We start from the raw sequence: 19,010 nt of genomic DNA on the forward strand, positions 1-19,010 counted from the left end.
TGGCACCGGCTGGTGGCTGGCAACGAAGTGGTTAACGATGGGACGAACTTTACCGCGGTTCCCGGGTAGCGGGTAGTGGGGTTCCATTTCCCAACTAATGAAAATACAGTTGCAGCACTAAAACTTCCGAAACGCCTTCTGGACTGTGATGCAAATGGTGTGCTGCTGATGTTCCAGTTCCATCCATGCCATCACTCGGCACGAGCAGTTCGGCAGTCGTACTGTGCACCCTTTAATGGTGCTGGCTGGGTGAGCGTTGATAGAACGCTCTTTGGAGTCGTTTATCGTGTCCCGTCGGCAGTAGCCAGATTTGATTTGTTGGCGCAAGTAACGCAACAGACAGTTTTGCTTCGAATTAATCCAACGTTCTTGTGGTAAACGTTGCAGGTGTGAATGGGTCACGTTTGTTAAGGATCGTGCTGGCTGTTACCACTCTGGCCGTACTTTACCGTTGAGCTTGTCTTATCGTTGGTCGATTCGGTAATGGAGGTCAGCAAATCAATTGGAAAGTAATAGCAAGAACGGGTTTTTTGATACAATCTTCAGACCACACCGTGCTGTTACACTGTTCATAATTTATATCACAATACAATTGCATAAGACTCTTCTACTGAGAGTTGCGGACACGTGGCGCGTGATCGATTAAGGGGGGACATCGGTATTTTCGGGGGCAAAAAAGGCCCGTTTTGACGATTTTTTGTGACGTAGCCATTCAATTTTATTTTTTCAAGTAAATGGCATATTAATCTACATCCTTTGAAGAATATTTGGTATTGCTTTGAGCAAGATTCATTGAAAAATTAATCCGTGGCATCAAATGTTGGTAGGGGTGTCGTCGAAAAGGTACTTTTCCCGGTGCCCATCGTAGCGACATGACGGGTCATCTGAAATATACAAATCGATATTCGTTAGAAAGATTATAAATTCATCTTGGTTACCCCGGAGAGTTTTTGTTGATATTTCAATTTTTCGATTTTTGGCAGATTTTTGAAGTTGAAAAAGTGATGCTTCTTGCGATTCTGCCAAAAAAACGAGCTTTACATAATTTTTAAAAAGAAAAAGTATCAACAATTTTAGTAATATCTCGACGAAGCTACCTGGCAAAAAGTGTACAGATTATGTGTTAAAAATTTCAAATCGATCGGTCCGTTAGTTTTACGGTACGATGGGAACTGACTTTGAAAACGTTGGTTTTGGGAAACGCGCTTCAAAGTAGCGAGCTGCATGGAGCCTTGTATGAAACGCGGATTTTCAAAAATCTATAACTTTGTCAGGTTTGCTTCGATATTCCCAAGAAATTTACATAATACTCTTGAAAGGATCAGCATTGAGGGAAAAGTGTTAAAAATATGTGTCACAAAAAAAATGTTAAATACCGAAGTCCCCCCTTAAATTGAAAGCTTTGAGACTTAGACTCTGATTTATGCAAAAAACATGAAATCCTTTTAGTATTGGTTTTGTCACATTTTTCCTTTTGTAAAAAGAGCAAAATCAACAAAATCAGTAAAAAAATAAATCAGTAAAAAGAGCAAAATGTAAAAAGAGCAACAGCTGCCAAAATACATTCCATCCATTGTATATTCTATGTATTTTATTCTATGCTTATGTTGGAATTGAAGATAGGTGATTTATCCGCAATGGCAGTAATGTTGAATTGAATGAAAAAAATTGAATGAAGAATCATGTTTTCAACATTTCAAACCGTTGGTGGGAGTTGGAGATTCGTGGGTTAATTAGCCATTTAAATTTCTATTAAAAACCCCTGAAAGTACCGATCACCTGGCGCCTCCATTATCGCATTTCCCGCACAAATGACCCGCGGACTGGTGGGTACTTTAAAATGCGTCCCGCTGACTGGGTGTTACTTTTGTCTGGCATGCAAATAAGAGTTCGAAACCCCTGATATAGTTGATGATACTGAGAGGAAAGAAGGAAAATGCAAGGTGCTTCCGCAATTCACCGCATTCCAATTTGAATTTGGATCCAATTCAACCTACTTGAACGGAGAAAAACCTCAAGCAACGCCCAAAAAACATTGTCGATGACAATCAACAACAGATATTCAGATTGTGCGATGCCCTGGCCTTCTTCCCTGGCCGTTATTACTGATAACCAAGTGCTCTAACCCCGTTTACTTCCAAGGCGCTCCTGAGCATTCACACTTCCATTGCTTTCTGGCGTTACAAGCGCCTTTACTTTTCGTGTGCTTTAAGAACCTCACACCAATCCATACCCTTAGTCCAGGCCAAGACCAACTCTTTCTCCCACGGATAACTAATCCCGAAGGAGAATGGCCATCGCAATCCTTTTCGAACCCTTCTCCAACAAGACAATGTGAGTGGGTGTGGGTGGGTACCGACGGGTGATCGCCCTCTCGGTAATGGGTACCGCGCCCAAAGACGGTCCTGATGGCCGCTCGTGCTTGTTACACCAGAGACCAAGCACCCCGTGCCATGGCCAACGAGCTGCCCTCGAAAATCCGACCAGAGTAAAAGCCAAACAAACAGCAGCAGCCGCTCCGTTTGCTCCGGGTACATACCTCGGTGGAACACCGTACATTACCCGCTCCAACTCCTTCAGCCTCGGCCTCGGTATCGGGGGCACATTTAGTCCTTTGATTTTGTGCCCTTGCAACCCTTGCCATTAATTTCATCCCTCCTCGGCCGTCCACTTTTCTACCCTCCCTTCTTCATCCCCTGCTAGACACTCATTTGCACACCTAATCCCAGCGCAGCACCGCAGCACCGCAGCTTGAGCAAACTACCGTTCCGTTCCTCCAGCCCTGGACTCTAGGTCAGTTCGAGGTTACCCACCGGGGGGAGGGCGGGTTGAGGCTCGCAAATTTACTGAACTGGACAAGGGACACACCGCCCCATTTCCCACGCGTCGGCTCCAGTCCCTGGACCGGTGGCTGGGACCCGATCAGCAGTTGATGGCGTCCCCTCCCCGCATCCCGCGCACAACTTTATGGGGTGTATGGCGCACCCTCCCGGAGTGCGGCGGTTGGAGGTAACAAATTTGCTTCGTTAATTTTGTTTTCCATCGAAAATGGTCGATTAACGCGCAGGCACACGGGCGGTACCCAACGCGTTTTCCCGGAATTGGCGCTCGAAAGGGGAGCTCGAGCAGTTGCTGCGCGTAGCTCTGGCCACAGAGTACCCTCGAGCAGCATCCCTTGTGCGCCGTAACGCCATTTATCGAAGGGTGCTAGTGTGTCTGTGTGTATTAAATATACGAATGTGTGCGTGTTTGTGGTGCTGATGGCATGCCGATGAAAGGGTTTCGATCTTGTTTTGCAAAGAATTCCTAATGAGCGCTGGAGCCGGAGCCGCGCGACATACTCACACGCCTGCCAACTGGATCGCGCACACATACAGAGCTACCGAGAAAACGCGAGTGCCTCCAGTGCCGCGAGCAGGCTGGGGCCAGGGGAGGGTTTTCGTCGAACACGAGGAATCCAAAAGGGAATGTTTGGAATTTGTTTACATTGGATGGCGGATGGCAATGGTGGTGGTGGTGTTGGTGCGAGGACACTCCACTGGTCCCCATTGCCATGGCCAGGCACTGCAAACTCCTTTCATCTTCGAGTGCTAGCATATCTCTCATTAGCAAAGCGAACACAAACTGGGTCGCTTAACCAGTCGCACACACAGATAGGCATGCATATACAAGTGGCCTCAACATGCTAGACACGGGATCCCATGTTCCAGCCCCCTTGCCACTCATTTACTTACGCCGATGAATTATGTATCCATAAGAACGGGCGGGCGGGCGGGCGGGCGGACGGCATAAAGGGAGCTCCATTTCCTGTAACGATGCATGACAATCCTGGAATACCAACCGGGAAGGGACGAAAGTATAATTGATTCATTCGCCCACCACCACCCGCTGTCTCTCTCTCTCTCTCTCTCTCTCACTCGCTATCTCCTCTGTCTTCCCCTTAAACAGAAGCAGCTTCTTCACTCTCTCCCCCTCCCTCTGGAGATTACTACCGGGAGGGTCTTCCAAGACGCCAGCTCCAGTGCTCCCACTTGCATCGTAATGATGAATCTTCCCATCGGGGACCGTCTTCAGCTCGGTTTGCTACCTCCACCGTAGCATTGCGGCAGAAAATATTAATGTTCCTCCGGTACTGCTGTTGGACAACCAGGAACCGGTGGCTGCTGCGCTATTATTCATAGACGATCGAGCAGCAGCAGTACGCTCGGTCCAGGTCCCTTGGCTCTGGCGACCAAATTGGTTACTAGCCCAGGTCTGGTGTGTCCGGTGTGTGTCCTTGTGGTTGGATGATAAGATGTCCATTCCCTTCCCTTCCTTTTTTACTCCCACTGAACTCCACTCCAACACACCCAAACCGCACGTTGATTGCGAAACGAAAACTTCTTAAGCGTCGCGCCACCACCACCACCACTAAGGCCTCCAATCAAGACGAAGAGATCGGCTAAAAGTTGTGACCGAGGCCGGACATGAGCTCGTGTCCTCCACCACACGGTGGTCCTGCCTGCCTGCCTGCCTGCCCGGCCACCCCCAATTATCGACCCGCGCGTTCTTCGCGTTGCTCAGTGACCTGACGCCAAGCTGAACTTCGCTGATCGCCAAATTAGAAATGATTACCGCGCGCACTCTGCGCGCCACCGCAAACAACAGTCTCTCGCTACTATCACTGCGTCCACTGGTGGTGCTAGCCCGGGAATGGCCCATGGGCTTGAGGACTGCAAACGCCACGTTGGCCACGAACAATCGGGTTCCCCCAAGGCTAGCTAACTCAATTTCCAGTGGACCTGCCTGCTCCTGAAAGGCAAAGTCCTGTGGAGAGCGGTTGCGCAAGGAAGGGAAGGAAGGAAGGAAGCCACTTCCTTCCGTGAGCAAGTTAAGATGCGAGTCGGGTGGTGGAAAAAAAAAGAAAGAAGCGAATAGCTGCGGGAACCCGATGGTCCATTTTGCTCACCGTTCACCGTTCGCCGCTTCTCGTTATCTTTAGCTTTTTGCAAAAGTTCGAGAGCCGCCACACCGCACCGGATGTGTTCTGGCGGTGCTGCTGCTGCTGCTGCTGTGGTGGTGTTAGGGATGAACTTTTCAGATTTTACGCCCTCCAGAACTCGCGGTGCGGTGCTTCAGGATCCATTTCTCACGTTTGCATGCAACCTGAGTTCAGACCGACACGGACACGCACACGAGCAGCCCTTTTCCCGGACGTAAATGATGGCCAAATCCAGCCCTGCCTCATCTCATCCCCTGGCGCTCACTCACGCGCTCACGTCCAGCAAGTGTTCCAGCATCTCTGCTCCTTCTTTTTCTGTCATCGCGCTCCACAACCGTGAACAGTGTGTGCGTTTGTATGTGTGGCCAATGGGTGTCTGCATTTATCTTCATTTTCAATTCCGTCTCTGTGTGAGACGAAGTCGAATTATTACGCTCATGAATATTTAAGCGAAAGCAGCAACGGAACGGGCTTTCCTCGTGCCCTTACCTCCGCTACCCGAGGTTTACTCTGGCCAGAAGGGGATCGGCACGCACGCACGCACGCACGCACAGAACCGAACACACAAACAAACTTCTCGCAAGAAGTCGCGCACTTTCGCGGCTTCGGTTACTCGCCGAGTCGCGTTCCCTTCGGCGCCTGGTGCGCGATATAAACAACTCCCGCTCTTCCTGGCACACACCTTGGCATCGACACTGCCCAACCGTCTTTAACCGTCAATTTATCCCATCCAACAACCCCCTCCCCCCGGGAGGGGAGTGGTGCGCACTGGTGGGGTGCGATTGCTAATGTGTTCAACCGAAAACCCAAACCAACCGATCCCCGGGGCCGCTTTCGTTCACCTGCGCCTCTCTCTCTCTCTCTCTCTACCAAACGCCCTCCGGCTTATGTCACTTTTTCTACAACTTTTCCTCCTCCCCCACCGAAGGCTACCGAAGGGCCGGGAATGCCGGGGGGGGGGGGGGGGGGGAGGTAGCAATAGATAGCAGCCGGGCATCGAGCGGTAAGAAGTTATGCTTCGCGCGAATGCGAACGCTCTCCACGCGATGCTACTGCTGCTGCTGCTGCTGGTGTTGTGCTTTCGGAAAGGTGAGATGAGGTAAGCGAAGCCACAAACCATCCCTTACCAACCTTCCATTGGCCCTTGGCACTCTTGCTACTGGTGCGGCCAAAGGCCGGAAGACTTAAGCCATTATGTAAAGCACCGGCACCAGCACACGGAGCAGGAGCGCCTTGCGTCCGCGGAAATCTTGGCAAACGGATTTTCCCAAGACAGCTCACCCCACAGCCCCATTCCCTTCCCTCTCGGTGGGTTTCATCTGTTTTCATTCTATTACCAGCCTCTCTCTCTCTCTTTCTGTGCTCTCGGTACGGTACGATGATGATTACCATTAGGACTATTTTTATTATCAGAGCATATTCAGTCGAGTGCGCTTCTCGCTCCACGCGGAATGATGCCAATGAACGAACGTCGGAGCAGGGGAAGATGAGGACACGACTGCACAGAGTGAGGATGACCTCACCTGTGTGTGCCGGAATCATGCTCGGTAGCAGCTTGGTCTGATGGCCTGGATGGGAAGGGCTCACCATCGATCGTCACCGTCAGCGCCGTCGTTTCGGTCGTTGCGTTGGATGAATTTGAAAAATCTCGTCACCACCGCCGTAGGGTGAAACAATATGTGTCCTGGGCACAACGCACGGTACCGTGTCGGATCGATCGATCCGATCGATCCACCGTTCACCGTGGGCCAGCAAATCAATTTTCTGGATCATTTGCTTACGCGACCGCGACCGCGACCGCGGCGCGAACCTCAGAGCTCAGAGTGAATTGGATTGGCGTTTGATATGGCCGGAAAATGGGTGAGAGGGGGGGTGGCATCCGATACCGCATACACGGGCAAACGTTTATCATGAGCCACGATAACACGATTGGCAGGTACACTCCGCAGCCGCACCCTTTTTCGCATTCACTGTTCGCGTGGAAACTGTGGGACAGAACGGTGGCCAAAATGGGAACCGATCTTTATCAATCTCAATATCTGCCTCCTATTTTTCGCTGTCAATCAGCATGCGCACGTGATGTGATCACGCGTACCATTGTCGTTTGATTTGCGATTGGATGTATACTTTATACTGTCAATCATTTCGCTTTTGATCCATTGCCATCATGATGTGAGGGTATCTTTTTGGACATTTGTTGATTAATGTTATCAACCATCCGCATCAATAGATGGGCGAACGGAACTGCACAACAAGCATGTTAGTGGAAATGGAAAGTGTGAAAATAATAAAGCGTTTGACAGATTCGACGCTCGATTTTGCTTATCTTTCAAACAAACTTCATGCTCTTAAAATGTTGTGAAAGATCGTTCTTAACACACCCTCTTTCTGTAATCTAATTTAAAACGTCAAAAGTTTCCACATAACAAGCTCATCCAACGCACTACTTGATGTCTTCAACTTGCAGCAAGTAAAGCAGTAACTTGTCAATATTATCACCCGATTGGACATTTTATACCGTCCCGGTTGTTTCCGTCCTGTCACCTAGAAACAATGCAAACAACGATCAACAACGTAAAAAAATGAAGAAACTTTCGCACCAAACGGTGCACCACTTTGAACCAATCGCGAACCCAGTGTGCGGTGATGGCAGCCTACTCTGCCATCACAACGTCACGGGCCCGACGGTCGATGGTTCGATCGAGGCGCGCATAATCTTTCATATTTCAGCACCAGATGCATGGACCGCCGACGACGATGATGATGATGATGATGATGATGACGACGACGATGGGGGGTCCCAGGTGGTCGATAGCGTTTTTGCGATATTTTATTTCCTTTCCATTTCCCCTCCGTCCTCGGGCCCCCTTTTTTGTTCGCTTTTCGCGGCATTGCATCCGCTCGTTAGGCGCCGCGCAGTAGCTGCCGTTTGATCCGCGAGGCGAGCCGCTGTTAAGCCCTTCCGTGGATGCTCCCGTGATGGTTGACTGTTGAGGTTGAGAGAGGCAATAGGGAACCACAAACCAGCTGCTGCTGCTGTGTGTGCTTCGGAAGCCCCCGAGAGAGCGATCGACTAATGGCGGATGTATTGTGCCTTCCGCCGAGTTCCGCCTCTCCATTGGCTCGAACGGTCGGGTTGTTCTCGTGAGCTTCCTTCGATTTCCGGCTCGATGACAGTGACACTTCCGAGCGCGGTTCTCCCACTCCCGCCCCCGGCCACTCACCAGGGGTCAGGGGTTTGTGAAATGCATAATTTGTCAGCCACTAGAGGTAGGCAGTTCCCCTTCCAGTCGCTGAAAAGTTACATACCTGCCACGACCGGTTCTTCACGACCAAACCGGTGGATAGCGCGTCACGTGTATCGGAAAAGCCCCCGTTCGGTACGGCAGCTCCCCTGTTTTCGCTTTATAAATAGCAACGGGAGTTGGCGTGAGTTGACTTCACTGGCCACCAGCGTGCTCTCGCGAACTGCGGTTCGAACAATTTGCATTGCAGCGCGACCCAGCGAAGGTTCCGTTTCCCGCCGTGGGAGTTTTTCTTCACGATGGTGGTGACCCTGGGAACATTGTTTTGTTCATGCTCCACACTCCTCCCACTCCGCCCAATGTCCACGATTTGTCACGCGAACAATTCGCACAAAACAACCAAACGGTTCCCTCCGGGGTCCCACGGGGGGCGGCAGGCGTCCTCCTCCTCCTTGCCTTATGCTCGATCATTCGCTGTTTGCACTCCCGCCGGGGGCTCACTGGCCTTCCGCTTTTGTCTTTCTCTTTCTGCTTGTCCTTCTCTTTCCTTTTTTTTTGCTGGTTTTGTTTCGCTCTCCCGTTCCGTTTCCGGGATTTGTCGCGATGTGCTTTATTTTCGTTTCCCTTGGTCAGCTAGCAAAGGACTCGTTGTCGTCCTCCGGTCGAACCATTCATTCCACTCCAAGGACCACCAACCGACCGGGACCGGGAGCAAATAATAATAATAATGCTAATAGGAGAGTGGCGCCGGAAATGGCAGCACACCCTCCCTCCTTTACTGCTCCCCCCATTTAGTGGTGCTGTCGTTCACTGGCCACTCGCCACCCTCTTTGTATAGGTGTGCGCTTGTGTGTGCTTGTGTGCGTCTGTTTATGGAATTTATTATCATTCTCTCCACCAGTACCAGCCAACCAGCGAGCCCAGTTTCGAGGGAAATTGGCCAAATAGTGTGAAGTTAGCTTGGGCCCCACCTCCACCACCGCCGTTGCCTTTCCGGAACACTCCCATCGGGCTCCCGGGGGCTGTAGTTGCCAGGGTCATGAAAAACGACTGTGTGAGTTTGTGTGCCAGGGGCTGTTGTGTTCCTCTGCATGGCAAAGGAAGCTTACGTCCGTAATATATGGGTGACCTTTGGCTCTTTTTTTGGGGCGAGCACCATGGTCGCTAAGGGGTTGCTTGCGCACCGGTTTGCCGGGTGCAGATTCATCGTTGTCATGGGAACCACCCCTGCACCACCGTAGATACCGAATCCTGGAGCGTCTCTTCACGCTCAGAGCAGCCTCTTTTTTGTCCTCTTTTTTACTCACATGCTCGGAGGGAACCCGGCAGAGAGAGCTGTTTTGTTTTTATTGTGTTACCACCCCCTCGCCCTTTCAATGCGAGGACGGAAATTTGAATTACTTTCTCACAATTAAACGTGCCTCCAGGGGGAACGATGAAATGGGATGGGATGGGGATTCGCGTTTGTGGCGCCAGCTTCACTTCCAGAAGGACACCTTCCTTTATCTTTAGTTCCATTTCCATTCACCTTCACCCCTAAATTTTCATCCTTGCTTTTCGTAGCCTTCGATTGCTTTTTACTTTTGGTTGTTTTTTTTTTCAGATCAGATCGCTTCGGATACGTTCATCCTTTTCAGTTGGACCGCCCCGTGCTTTCATTTATACCTCATCACGTGCAAACGGCGAACCATAAATCAAATCAAAGACACTCCGGCGACCACTTCGCTCAGTCCCAACTCCCAGCCCCCCCCCAAAGCCCTAAGCACCACAAGGACCACAACTAGTGGAGGGAAGCGGGAGAGCTGGAAAAATGCAAATCTACTGGCAATTTTCATCCGGAATAACGAATGGTTCCCTTCTCTCCCTACCACAACCCGCAACCCACACACATAGAAGCTCAAGGGCGCGCGAGCTCGAGCAAACAAACGAGCAGCACGCATACCGAACACCACATTCCCACGCATCCCCCGTTCCTGCTGTTAGTCTTCCTTAAACTTCTAAAGGAAGAGAGAAAGAGAGAGAGAGAGAGAGAGAGAGAGAGAGAGAGAAAGATAGAAAGAGAAAAAAGAAGAGATGAAGAGCCGGGAGCTACCTACCTGCATGCCAGAGGGAGGAGGAGTGCTGCATACCGGAAGACAGGACGTTTACTGTATTGCTGCCTTTGGATTCGGATCGGCTCCATGGTGTGCGTGCCCTGTATGTATGTGTGTGTCAGTGGAAGGTACGAGGGTGGCAAATGGTTTTGGATTTCGGTTGCAACCGTTCGTTCGTGGCAATAAATCGAACTGAAATTACATAAAACGAAATCCAGTCGACGGTGGTCACCATCGCGGGATCACCAGCCATAGTACCAGTGCCAGTGCCAGTGCCACCTGAAGGACCAACGGAGTCTCCAACGCTGGAGTTCCTCAGCACCCTCCGCGACCACCCATCCCGGGACTATCATTTATTGTTGTTGTCCTGCGAGCGGCAGGTCAACCATTGTGCTGCGTTGCTTCTGTTCCATTTTGTTGGAACCATTTGGTTTTGGGGAGAGCTCCCGTCCACGAGAGCACGAGATTTGTGCTGCATTCCCGGAGGGCTTCTTCCTCCCCGAGAAGTGGAAGGGAGCTTTTGTTTCGTTTGATTTCCTCACCCACCATGTTTCCCCGCATACCGCGTCCACCTCGGTGTTGCTTTATGCTCGTTTCGCACTCCGAACACGGTGCAACGGGAACCGAAAAGTCCCAGTACCGCGAAACGAAGCATGACCAATCGGCTCGGCCCAAGAGGTGGTGGTGATGGTGATGGAACTGGAGCGGGGACATTCCACTTGGATTGCCCTTACTTATACGGTGTGTGATGGACTGGCGAGGACGATAAAATACGGGCCGAAGCACCGGTCGCAGATCGTTGCATTATTGATGTTCGGTCGTCAAATTTGTGTCACCGGGCCGGTATTAGGTTTAGAATGGACCAACGGTTCCAACGGTCGGTCGGTTCTGCTAACGACTACTGCGGATGGTAATACGTCTTTTTTTTTTCTTCTTCCGGGCACCATTTGGAGACCATATGAGCCCATTGAGTTGAAGAGGATTCAACGCGATGACGGTCCGTATATTGCGGGTCTAGGGTTATCGGCTGTCCACTTATAAACACGGAACACACGGTGAATGGTGGCTTAGTCTGACCATCGCACCGCCGGTCGCTGAATCGGTGCGTTGATAAAGCCCCCGGCAAAGCTGATTAGCGTTCTGTCCACACCATCCACACTCCTTGATCCAGTCCGGGTTCACCGTAAGCATAAGCCAGCCATCCGTGGCCATGGCCAGGGGGATGCAAAGTAATTGAAGTAAATTAATTTTAATTGGCTATTTCCCGATAACAATTTTATATCCAGTCGGGACGGGTGCCCGTGACGCACCAACACCGCTGGGTGGAAGGCCAATTTTAGCATTTCGCTCTCGGCACACCGCTCTGTTCCGCTTATCGATTAGCGACGATTAGCGTCAGATTAGAGTGTTGAGAGCGTTCGGATTAAACACTTCGCTCACTCGCTCCTCGCTAGGTAGCCGTGTTACTTATGGTGCTTACAAGTGTAGACTTAACAGACCACACACCGACACACACATGTACACGGAGGATCACCGGGAAAAGCTCCAATCAAACCGGGAAGTCCTTTTCTGAGCAACGGGGAACGGCGCTTCGAGCGAACAATCTGTACCGTTCATTTGTGCAAGAAGTAGCTGGGAAAGGTAAGAGGAGCGAGCTGGTAGTGGTTTGCAATAAGCATTACGCTTGCAGACTTCAATACATTCTAAATGAGATTTTTCCTAGAGCCTGTCCCCCGAGGGGAGAAAGGACAATGTGAACGGGCAGCGACTGTCAATACGGAACGAGAGTTGTGGATTCATTTTCTGCAGAAATGCAGCGGCGTGTAGCGAACCGGCGATGCCGCCCTGGAAACTCGGCTCTGTCCGGAGAATGAAAAATTAATGCCAAAAAGATATGCCTTCCGTTGTGCTATTGCGCCGTGTTCCTAGAAGAACGACAGTGGAAAGGAACCAATTCGCTGGACGTATGCGGACAACTCGTCTGTCTGTTATTTGATCCAAGTACATGGTAGGACAACGTCCATTCTGTGTTCTCGCATTTTGAAATGGTAGTGTATGACAATTGATGATTGTTCAATTACTACTAGTGAACTAATAGTCTGCCTTCATTTCGGATTAAATAAAAAGAAGTGACACTCGCGTTGATTTAACTTTTATTGTCGATGCTTGTTCGCTGCCCTCATCATGGATCGGGAGTTAATCCTTGATTTGCAGAAGCATGGGCAGTCTATGTAACTCAATTAGCCGCTGAACCATGAATTGGTTCTTTGGTGTGGCCAGCGGAGGTGGACAGGAATTGAAAAGATTATTGTTGTAAAACGGTTGCTTCAGTGGACACTATAATGTTTAAAATACGGACTATTTTCATTACTTCCGTAAGTAGAATGTCAAATGTTGGAACAGTGATTTTGCGAAAACAAAATGTTGTTTCCATCTATGTTTAATGCAAGATTAGTTTTGATATTTTACATTCAAAAGAAGGTAGTAACGAATGGAATTTCAAAGAAAAAAATGATAAATAGCATAAGACCATCGATAACATTTGACTCATAAACTTTGAAAAAAAAAACACATAGTATGAATTACCTTATGATGAATTCATCAATATGGTATGAAAGCGTCCGATAAACGCAGCTACTTTCATCTTATTTAAACAAAACAAATTATTTCACGCATTGTTAGTAAAGAGTTTTGTAAAAATTCCCACTGTTTTACACAAAAACGACCAAAAATTTTGTTATGTTACGGTCTAGTTTCACTAAAAAGCAGATGTCTTTCTATACCAACATGCAATATGATGTGATGTCGTATTGCCGTGTGATAATCAAATCTATTCCAAGATATTGCTATGTTCCTTCTACCACCTCCCAAGTGAAACGCTTTTCATCACACCTAAAGCCGTCCATCATCATCGTCGTTCGTCAGTAAAAGAAAAAAAAGGTGTAATGCTCCCAAATGCCATAAAGCATAGATCACGGATTAACAGGGTGCATATTGCTTGTATGAAAAGGATGATAAGGCAATTTCGTTAAATGGAAATATCCTTCAGTATCCTGCCCACAGGCCATGCCACGGGCTGATCGAATATCGAGCGGCGCAAAAACAACTTAATTAATATTTTCCCATAACGGAATATCCGGCAAAGTTTGATGAATATTCATACCGTGGCCACCACGGTGTATGAGCAATGAGCATCTCGCGCTCCGATGCTCCAAGGACCGTGATGATTTCAATATCCTTTCGCGAACAACTCGCTCCCGCTGTTGCTCCTACTGCTGTTGCTGCTGTTGGGACACCGTGAGACGTTCTTGTAATGCTGCTATAGATCTACGGGATGCGCGAGTAAGAGAAGCATAAATCGCAGAAAGCAACGAGAGCGACTGAAAGAGAGGGAAACAGAACAGAGAGAAAATAGTCAATCATGGAAAATTGAAAACGCGCCCACCGCTGGCAATCGTCCTTCGCATCCCGTCCTCACACCGTTATGGCATTCGTACTCGTACGAACGGGTAGCAGCTGTACCATATGCTGGTGATGGCCGTACGCTGATGCTGCTGCTTCTCATTCGGATACGGCGGCAATAAGATAAAAGCATTTGAAATATTGGCATCACAGCACGGGGTGCGAGGAAAGGCCCTTCCGAAGCACACCGCATGTGAACGGAACGTTACGGTGTTGTTGGTCGATTCCATCACGAATCGTAAATTAAATTTTTGCCGACAACGCGAGAACCTCCGCACCCGCAACCAAACGATAATGCAAGGCTTGGATGGAGGGAGTTTTGGTGGAATATTGTGTTTGTTGTGTGCGGGCTTTCAACAATTCGAGCCACAAACAGCCACAAAGCGACGCCATTCGGACGCGCCGCTTGCTTTCATTCGAATAGGACTCTGCTCTAGCTTAATGGATGTTTGATGTAGCTGCCGCGGTTTGCGCCATTGTTTCGGAATTGAATAATTAGCCGATGAAGAAGCCAAACCGAAAAGGACGAAGGTGTCAGGCGGACGTGCTATAGCACGCTTTACGCTCCGCGTGCGATGGCATTTGCGCGGTGAAGTCATTAAAACTTTCCACCGACGACACCTGATCCCTTTCACTGGGAAGTGCACGCGACGGAGCGCACGTTCGTGTTGCGATTGCCACTCTAGCGGAAGGCATCGTCTTTGCTTCAAGTGGCCAGCGATGTGGTAGGGTAATGGAGAGGGGGAGTTGCTGCCAGAGTGACAGTTGTTTGTTTAGCAGATTAATGTGGGACACCATTCCTGGAGGAAAGTGGACAGGTGGGTTGTAGGATGAACTCCATCATGTAGCCACCCCATCGCGTGTCCTACAAGATGTGATCATCGTGCGTGAGCGAGCAACAGGACAGTACGCCGGCAGTCTGCCCATAACTCAAAGAATGCTTACATTCCCGAGAACCACCGAGATACCGACTGCAATGGCACTATCGGATAGCATAATACTCTGCACTTAGTGCACCTGTTCGCATGCTCCTGTAGTGCACGCCTGGTACGCCCATTCTTCTCATACTAATAATCTGCCATCTGGCACAACACGCACACCGGACCACCGAACCACAATAAACAGTGTTGCACATGAAGTATCACATGAACGTGACCAATTTGTGCAACGAGCGAGAAGCTTGGCTTCCCTTTGCTCGCCAATTGTTTAATTGGATCTTCTCCGAAACGTACAGCTGGTCAAACAGAAAGCAATAACAAAAAAAAAACAAATAAGCATTGCTTCGATTCCACTCACTCCTCTGCTCTTTGCTCCACTGACCCAGTCGATGAATCTCGGAACTTAATTAATGTTTTGCTTTTCACTTTCTCGGGAGATGCTTTGCAGAAAATGTGATATAATCACACATGCCAAGGTGGTGTACAGTAAAGCGATGATACCTCAGGGGAAATTGTGCGGTATCCTTGATGTATCCGCTTGTATGGCTGAGTGCTCAATTGTTGTTGACAATCATCGCTCTAGTGCTACGAGACAGGTCACTCATCAATCCTACCGTACAAACCGTGCCTAGTTATTGGCTCACAATCAAATCGGAGCTTCCTCTGGCGAGCATATCTCAATCTCCTGTGGTCGTTGGTTCATTGAAGAACCATATTGACTCGGTTTATTACGGTGGCCACATCGTTAAGACGGAGTTGCTGCTGTTGGTCGCTCGAGGACTCAGATCACAATAAATATTAATATTCTCTCTTTATTTTTCTTTTGGTTGCCATAGCAGTCGCAAGGTGCATTGCTTGAATGCAATAACGGCTGGTTATAAACGTGGCTTGAACTACCGTACTGAATCATAGCTTGATGTCCTGTGCACCTCGAGCAAACTGAAATGGAAACAGTGCTAGTGGTATTGCCTAGTGTATTTCACTTTACGTAATACACGATGACGACGACGAGAAAAATAAATTATAATGAAGAAATATTTTACATATATTTTAAATACGTTTTATTATTCACCACATAATAGAGTTTGAGATCGCTGATATATTTGGCAATTTAAATTTCAATAAAACCCCTGGTAAAAAGTACCGCTTACCAGGCGCCTCCATTATCGGCTTTCGGCAACGGAGTTAAATCATTTCGTATTTCCGGTGCATTTTAGCATTTAAAAAAATATTTTAACATAATTAATAATAGCAGAACAATCAGAATAATCTTGTAGATGTTCTACTCTTCTAAAATATTCTGAAGCAATCAAACTCAGCTCTCGCTTAGTTACTAATCCCAAAACCAAGGCTTTAATACTAGTAATGTACCTTCACTAGGTACCTAGAAGTAATTGCATAATGAACCCTCAATTGATCAATTTAATAACCTTAATGGCGAGTCCTTCAAGTGAAGTGCCAATTGTTTAGACAACCACACCTACTAGGACACTCACAATCATTATGCTCAGTACGAGCATAGAAACATCTTGAAAAGCGACAAAAAAAACCCGCCCGCGTGTCACCATGCACCCTGCTCATGCACCACGCGTAAAGCTTTATTGATGAACTCACACCTCGCACCTCGAGCTCGACTCGAGCCAGCCGGCGTAGCGTTGGTGTGAAATGTTTTTTCATGAATAATTCCATCACCTCATTAATCGTCGTCCGGAGACACCACCTTCCGAAACACAGCGCGCTTTTAACGCGCCTAGCACCGAGAGCTTCTGGTCTGGCCTGGCCGCGCCGTTTGCAAAAACATTTGCGGATAAACATCACCCCATGGCCGGTGGCCGATGGCACTAGCACCTGAAACGCCACGCGAAAAACACGCACCAAACGAAACGCCATTTATTTGGCCACGGATGGATGATTGTTGGTGCGCGACTTCGCACCAGGACGGCACCAGTCCACCACCCTCCGCTGAATCGATCCGCCATTGCCATTGGTGGCCCGTGAAGGGATATCAGATAATAGACCCGGCTGAACCCGGTGGCGCACGACTCTTATCTAACGGCTTTTCTTCTTTTCTCATTCCTTTTCCACAGTTCACATCCTTCGCTCAATCCCGCCCCACCCGGATGGCCAGATGATTGCGTTGTTTACCCGTTGTTTCCATCTTGTGCGGTGGAGGCGCAGATGGTGGCACACGTCCGCACGTATCGACGGTAAAGTCCTGACCGGGCCCTGAAACCTGACGAAGGTCATACAACAACCGAAGGTCCGGAACGACGACGAAGGCAGGCGAAAACCTGATAAACAACTATCTGGAACGGACAAGCGCGCTTTCTCTCTCTCTGCGCTTCTCTCTCTCTCTCTCTCTCTCTGAGGACGGGCCTCGACGTCGTCTAATCCGAAATCGATCACTCATTCGCCGAGTAGAACGTTCATCGTCAAGCTATCGTCTGACGGCGGACGAGGAGGTGGGGGAATTATCATATAATTAAATCATAGCGTCTCCCGCCTCCCATCCACCCCGCCGTGCAGCCGTGGTGGTGCATCTCAGGAATACTCACCAACCAGCCACCCTGACCGCTGGCTGACGAAACGGACTGACTGACTGACTGACTGACGGCCGAGTGAGTGGTGGAGTGACTAACAAAGAGGGAGCAACTACACAAGCATGCAATCGTCGACGGTGTTGGTGCTGATCTTTGCTCAAACGGTGCTGGTGTTTGTGGGGAACCGGGGTGCGACCGGATCGCGACCGAGTTCCAGCCACCGGATGGACGTGTACATCGCCGGTTTCTTCCCGTACGGCGAGAACGTCGAGCACGGCCAAACGGGACGGGGTGTGATGCCGAGCGTAAAGCTAGCGCTCGATCACGTCAACGAACACTCGACGATCCTGCGCAACTACCGGCTTCACATGTGGTGGAACGATACGGAGTGTAATGCGGCCGTTGGGATGAAGTCTTTCTTCGACATGATGCACTCGGGTCCCCACAAGCTGATGCTGTTCGGTGCGGCCTGCACCCACGTGACGGATCCGATCGCAAAAGCCAGCAAACACTGGCACCTGACGCAACTGTCGTACGCCGACACACATCCAATGTTCACGAAGGATGCTTTTCCGAACTTTTTCCGCGTCGTACCGTCGGAGAATGCGTTCAATGCGCCCCGGTTGGCGCTGTTGAAGGAGTTCAACTGGACGCGGATCGGGACGATCTACCAGAATGAACCGCGGTACTCGCTACCGCACAACCACATGGTGGCGGATCTCGATGCGATGGGACTGGACGTGGTGGAGACGCAGAGCTTCGTGTACGATGTGGAGGAATCGTTGAGGAAGCTCCGGGAGAAGGACGTGCGGATCATCTACGGGAACTTTAACGAGTTCTGGGCCCGGCGTGTGTTCTGCGAGGCGTACAAGCTGGACATGTACGGCCGCTCGTACCAGTGGCTGGTGATGGGCACGTACGGGAACGAGTGGTGGGCCGAGAACGATACGGACTGTGCGGTCGAACAGGTGGCCACAGCGCTGGAGTCGACGATCCTCGTTGACCTGTTGCCCCTGTCGACCAGCGGTGACATCACCATCTCCGGCATCGTATGTATCCGCGCTTCGTACTCCAGTATGCGGTGTTCCTGTTTCACTTTCTTTCTTCGTCTCTCTCTCTCTCTTTCTGTGTCTTCCACAGACGGCGGATGAATACCTGACCGAGTACAATAGCCGGCGGGGCAGCGAGTACTCGCGCTTCCACGGTTACACGTACGATGGTATCTGGGCGGTTGCCAGCGCCATCCAGTACGTGTCGCAGCGCAAGGAACACTCGCTGACCCGCTTCGAGTATCGGGTCAAGCAGTGGGAGGACATATTTTTAGAAGCCCTCAAGAACACCAGCTTCGAGGGTGTCACGGTAGGTCGTTGGACAGCCGACAGACACCTATACGGAGTGGACGGACCACCGTATGCGTTGCGTGACCGTATCGCCGATGGCCGATTACGATCTGACCCCTTCGTCAGTGCTAATGTTTGCTTCACTCTCTCTCTCTCTCTCTCTCTTTCTCCCCTTGTGGCTGTCACTCTTCCGTGGCTGTATTGTGGTGTTGCTGTCCGATGGCGGTGCTAATGTGGCGTATCGCCATTCCACTCCATTGGACACGCGACGGTACGGAACCTCGCAATGGGACGCGCGCGGCATGGCGTACAGGGACCGGTGCGGTTCTACAACAACGAGCGGAAGGCGAGCTTTCTGCTGGAGCAGTTCCAGAACGGGGAGGAGGTGAAGATCGGTGAGTACAACTCGCT

At 49.9% G+C, this 19,010-nt stretch overlaps 2 protein-coding genes across 2 annotated transcripts in view; one reads left to right on the forward strand and one right to left on the reverse strand.

Annotated features, from left to right (window-relative positions):
* LOC126568946 (heat shock protein 70 A1-like) overlaps nt 1–19,010 on the reverse strand; it is a 148,470-nt gene that overhangs the window by 103,743 nt on the left and 25,717 nt on the right. The gene's annotated exons all lie outside the window — the stretch shown is intronic.
* Nucleotides 17,253–19,010, forward strand: part of LOC126568967 (gamma-aminobutyric acid type B receptor subunit 2) — a 10,723-nt gene continuing 8,965 nt past the window's right edge. The window contains exons 1-3 of the mRNA XM_050225699.1: nt 17,253–18,308; nt 18,400–18,618; nt 18,913–19,010. The exon at nt 18,913–19,010 is cut by the window's right edge and continues 198 nt beyond it. Of these exons, the coding sequence (XP_050081656.1) occupies nt 17,382–18,308; nt 18,400–18,618; nt 18,913–19,010 (1,244 nt within the window). The 5' untranslated portion in view covers nt 17,253–17,381. The remainder of the gene's footprint in view (nt 18,309–18,399; nt 18,619–18,912) is intronic.

The sequence above is a fragment of the Anopheles aquasalis genome, chromosome 2, assembly GCF_943734665.1.
Source record: "Anopheles aquasalis chromosome 2, idAnoAquaMG_Q_19, whole genome shotgun sequence".
In the NCBI taxonomy this organism is placed as follows: domain Eukaryota; kingdom Metazoa; phylum Arthropoda; class Insecta; order Diptera; family Culicidae; genus Anopheles; species Anopheles aquasalis.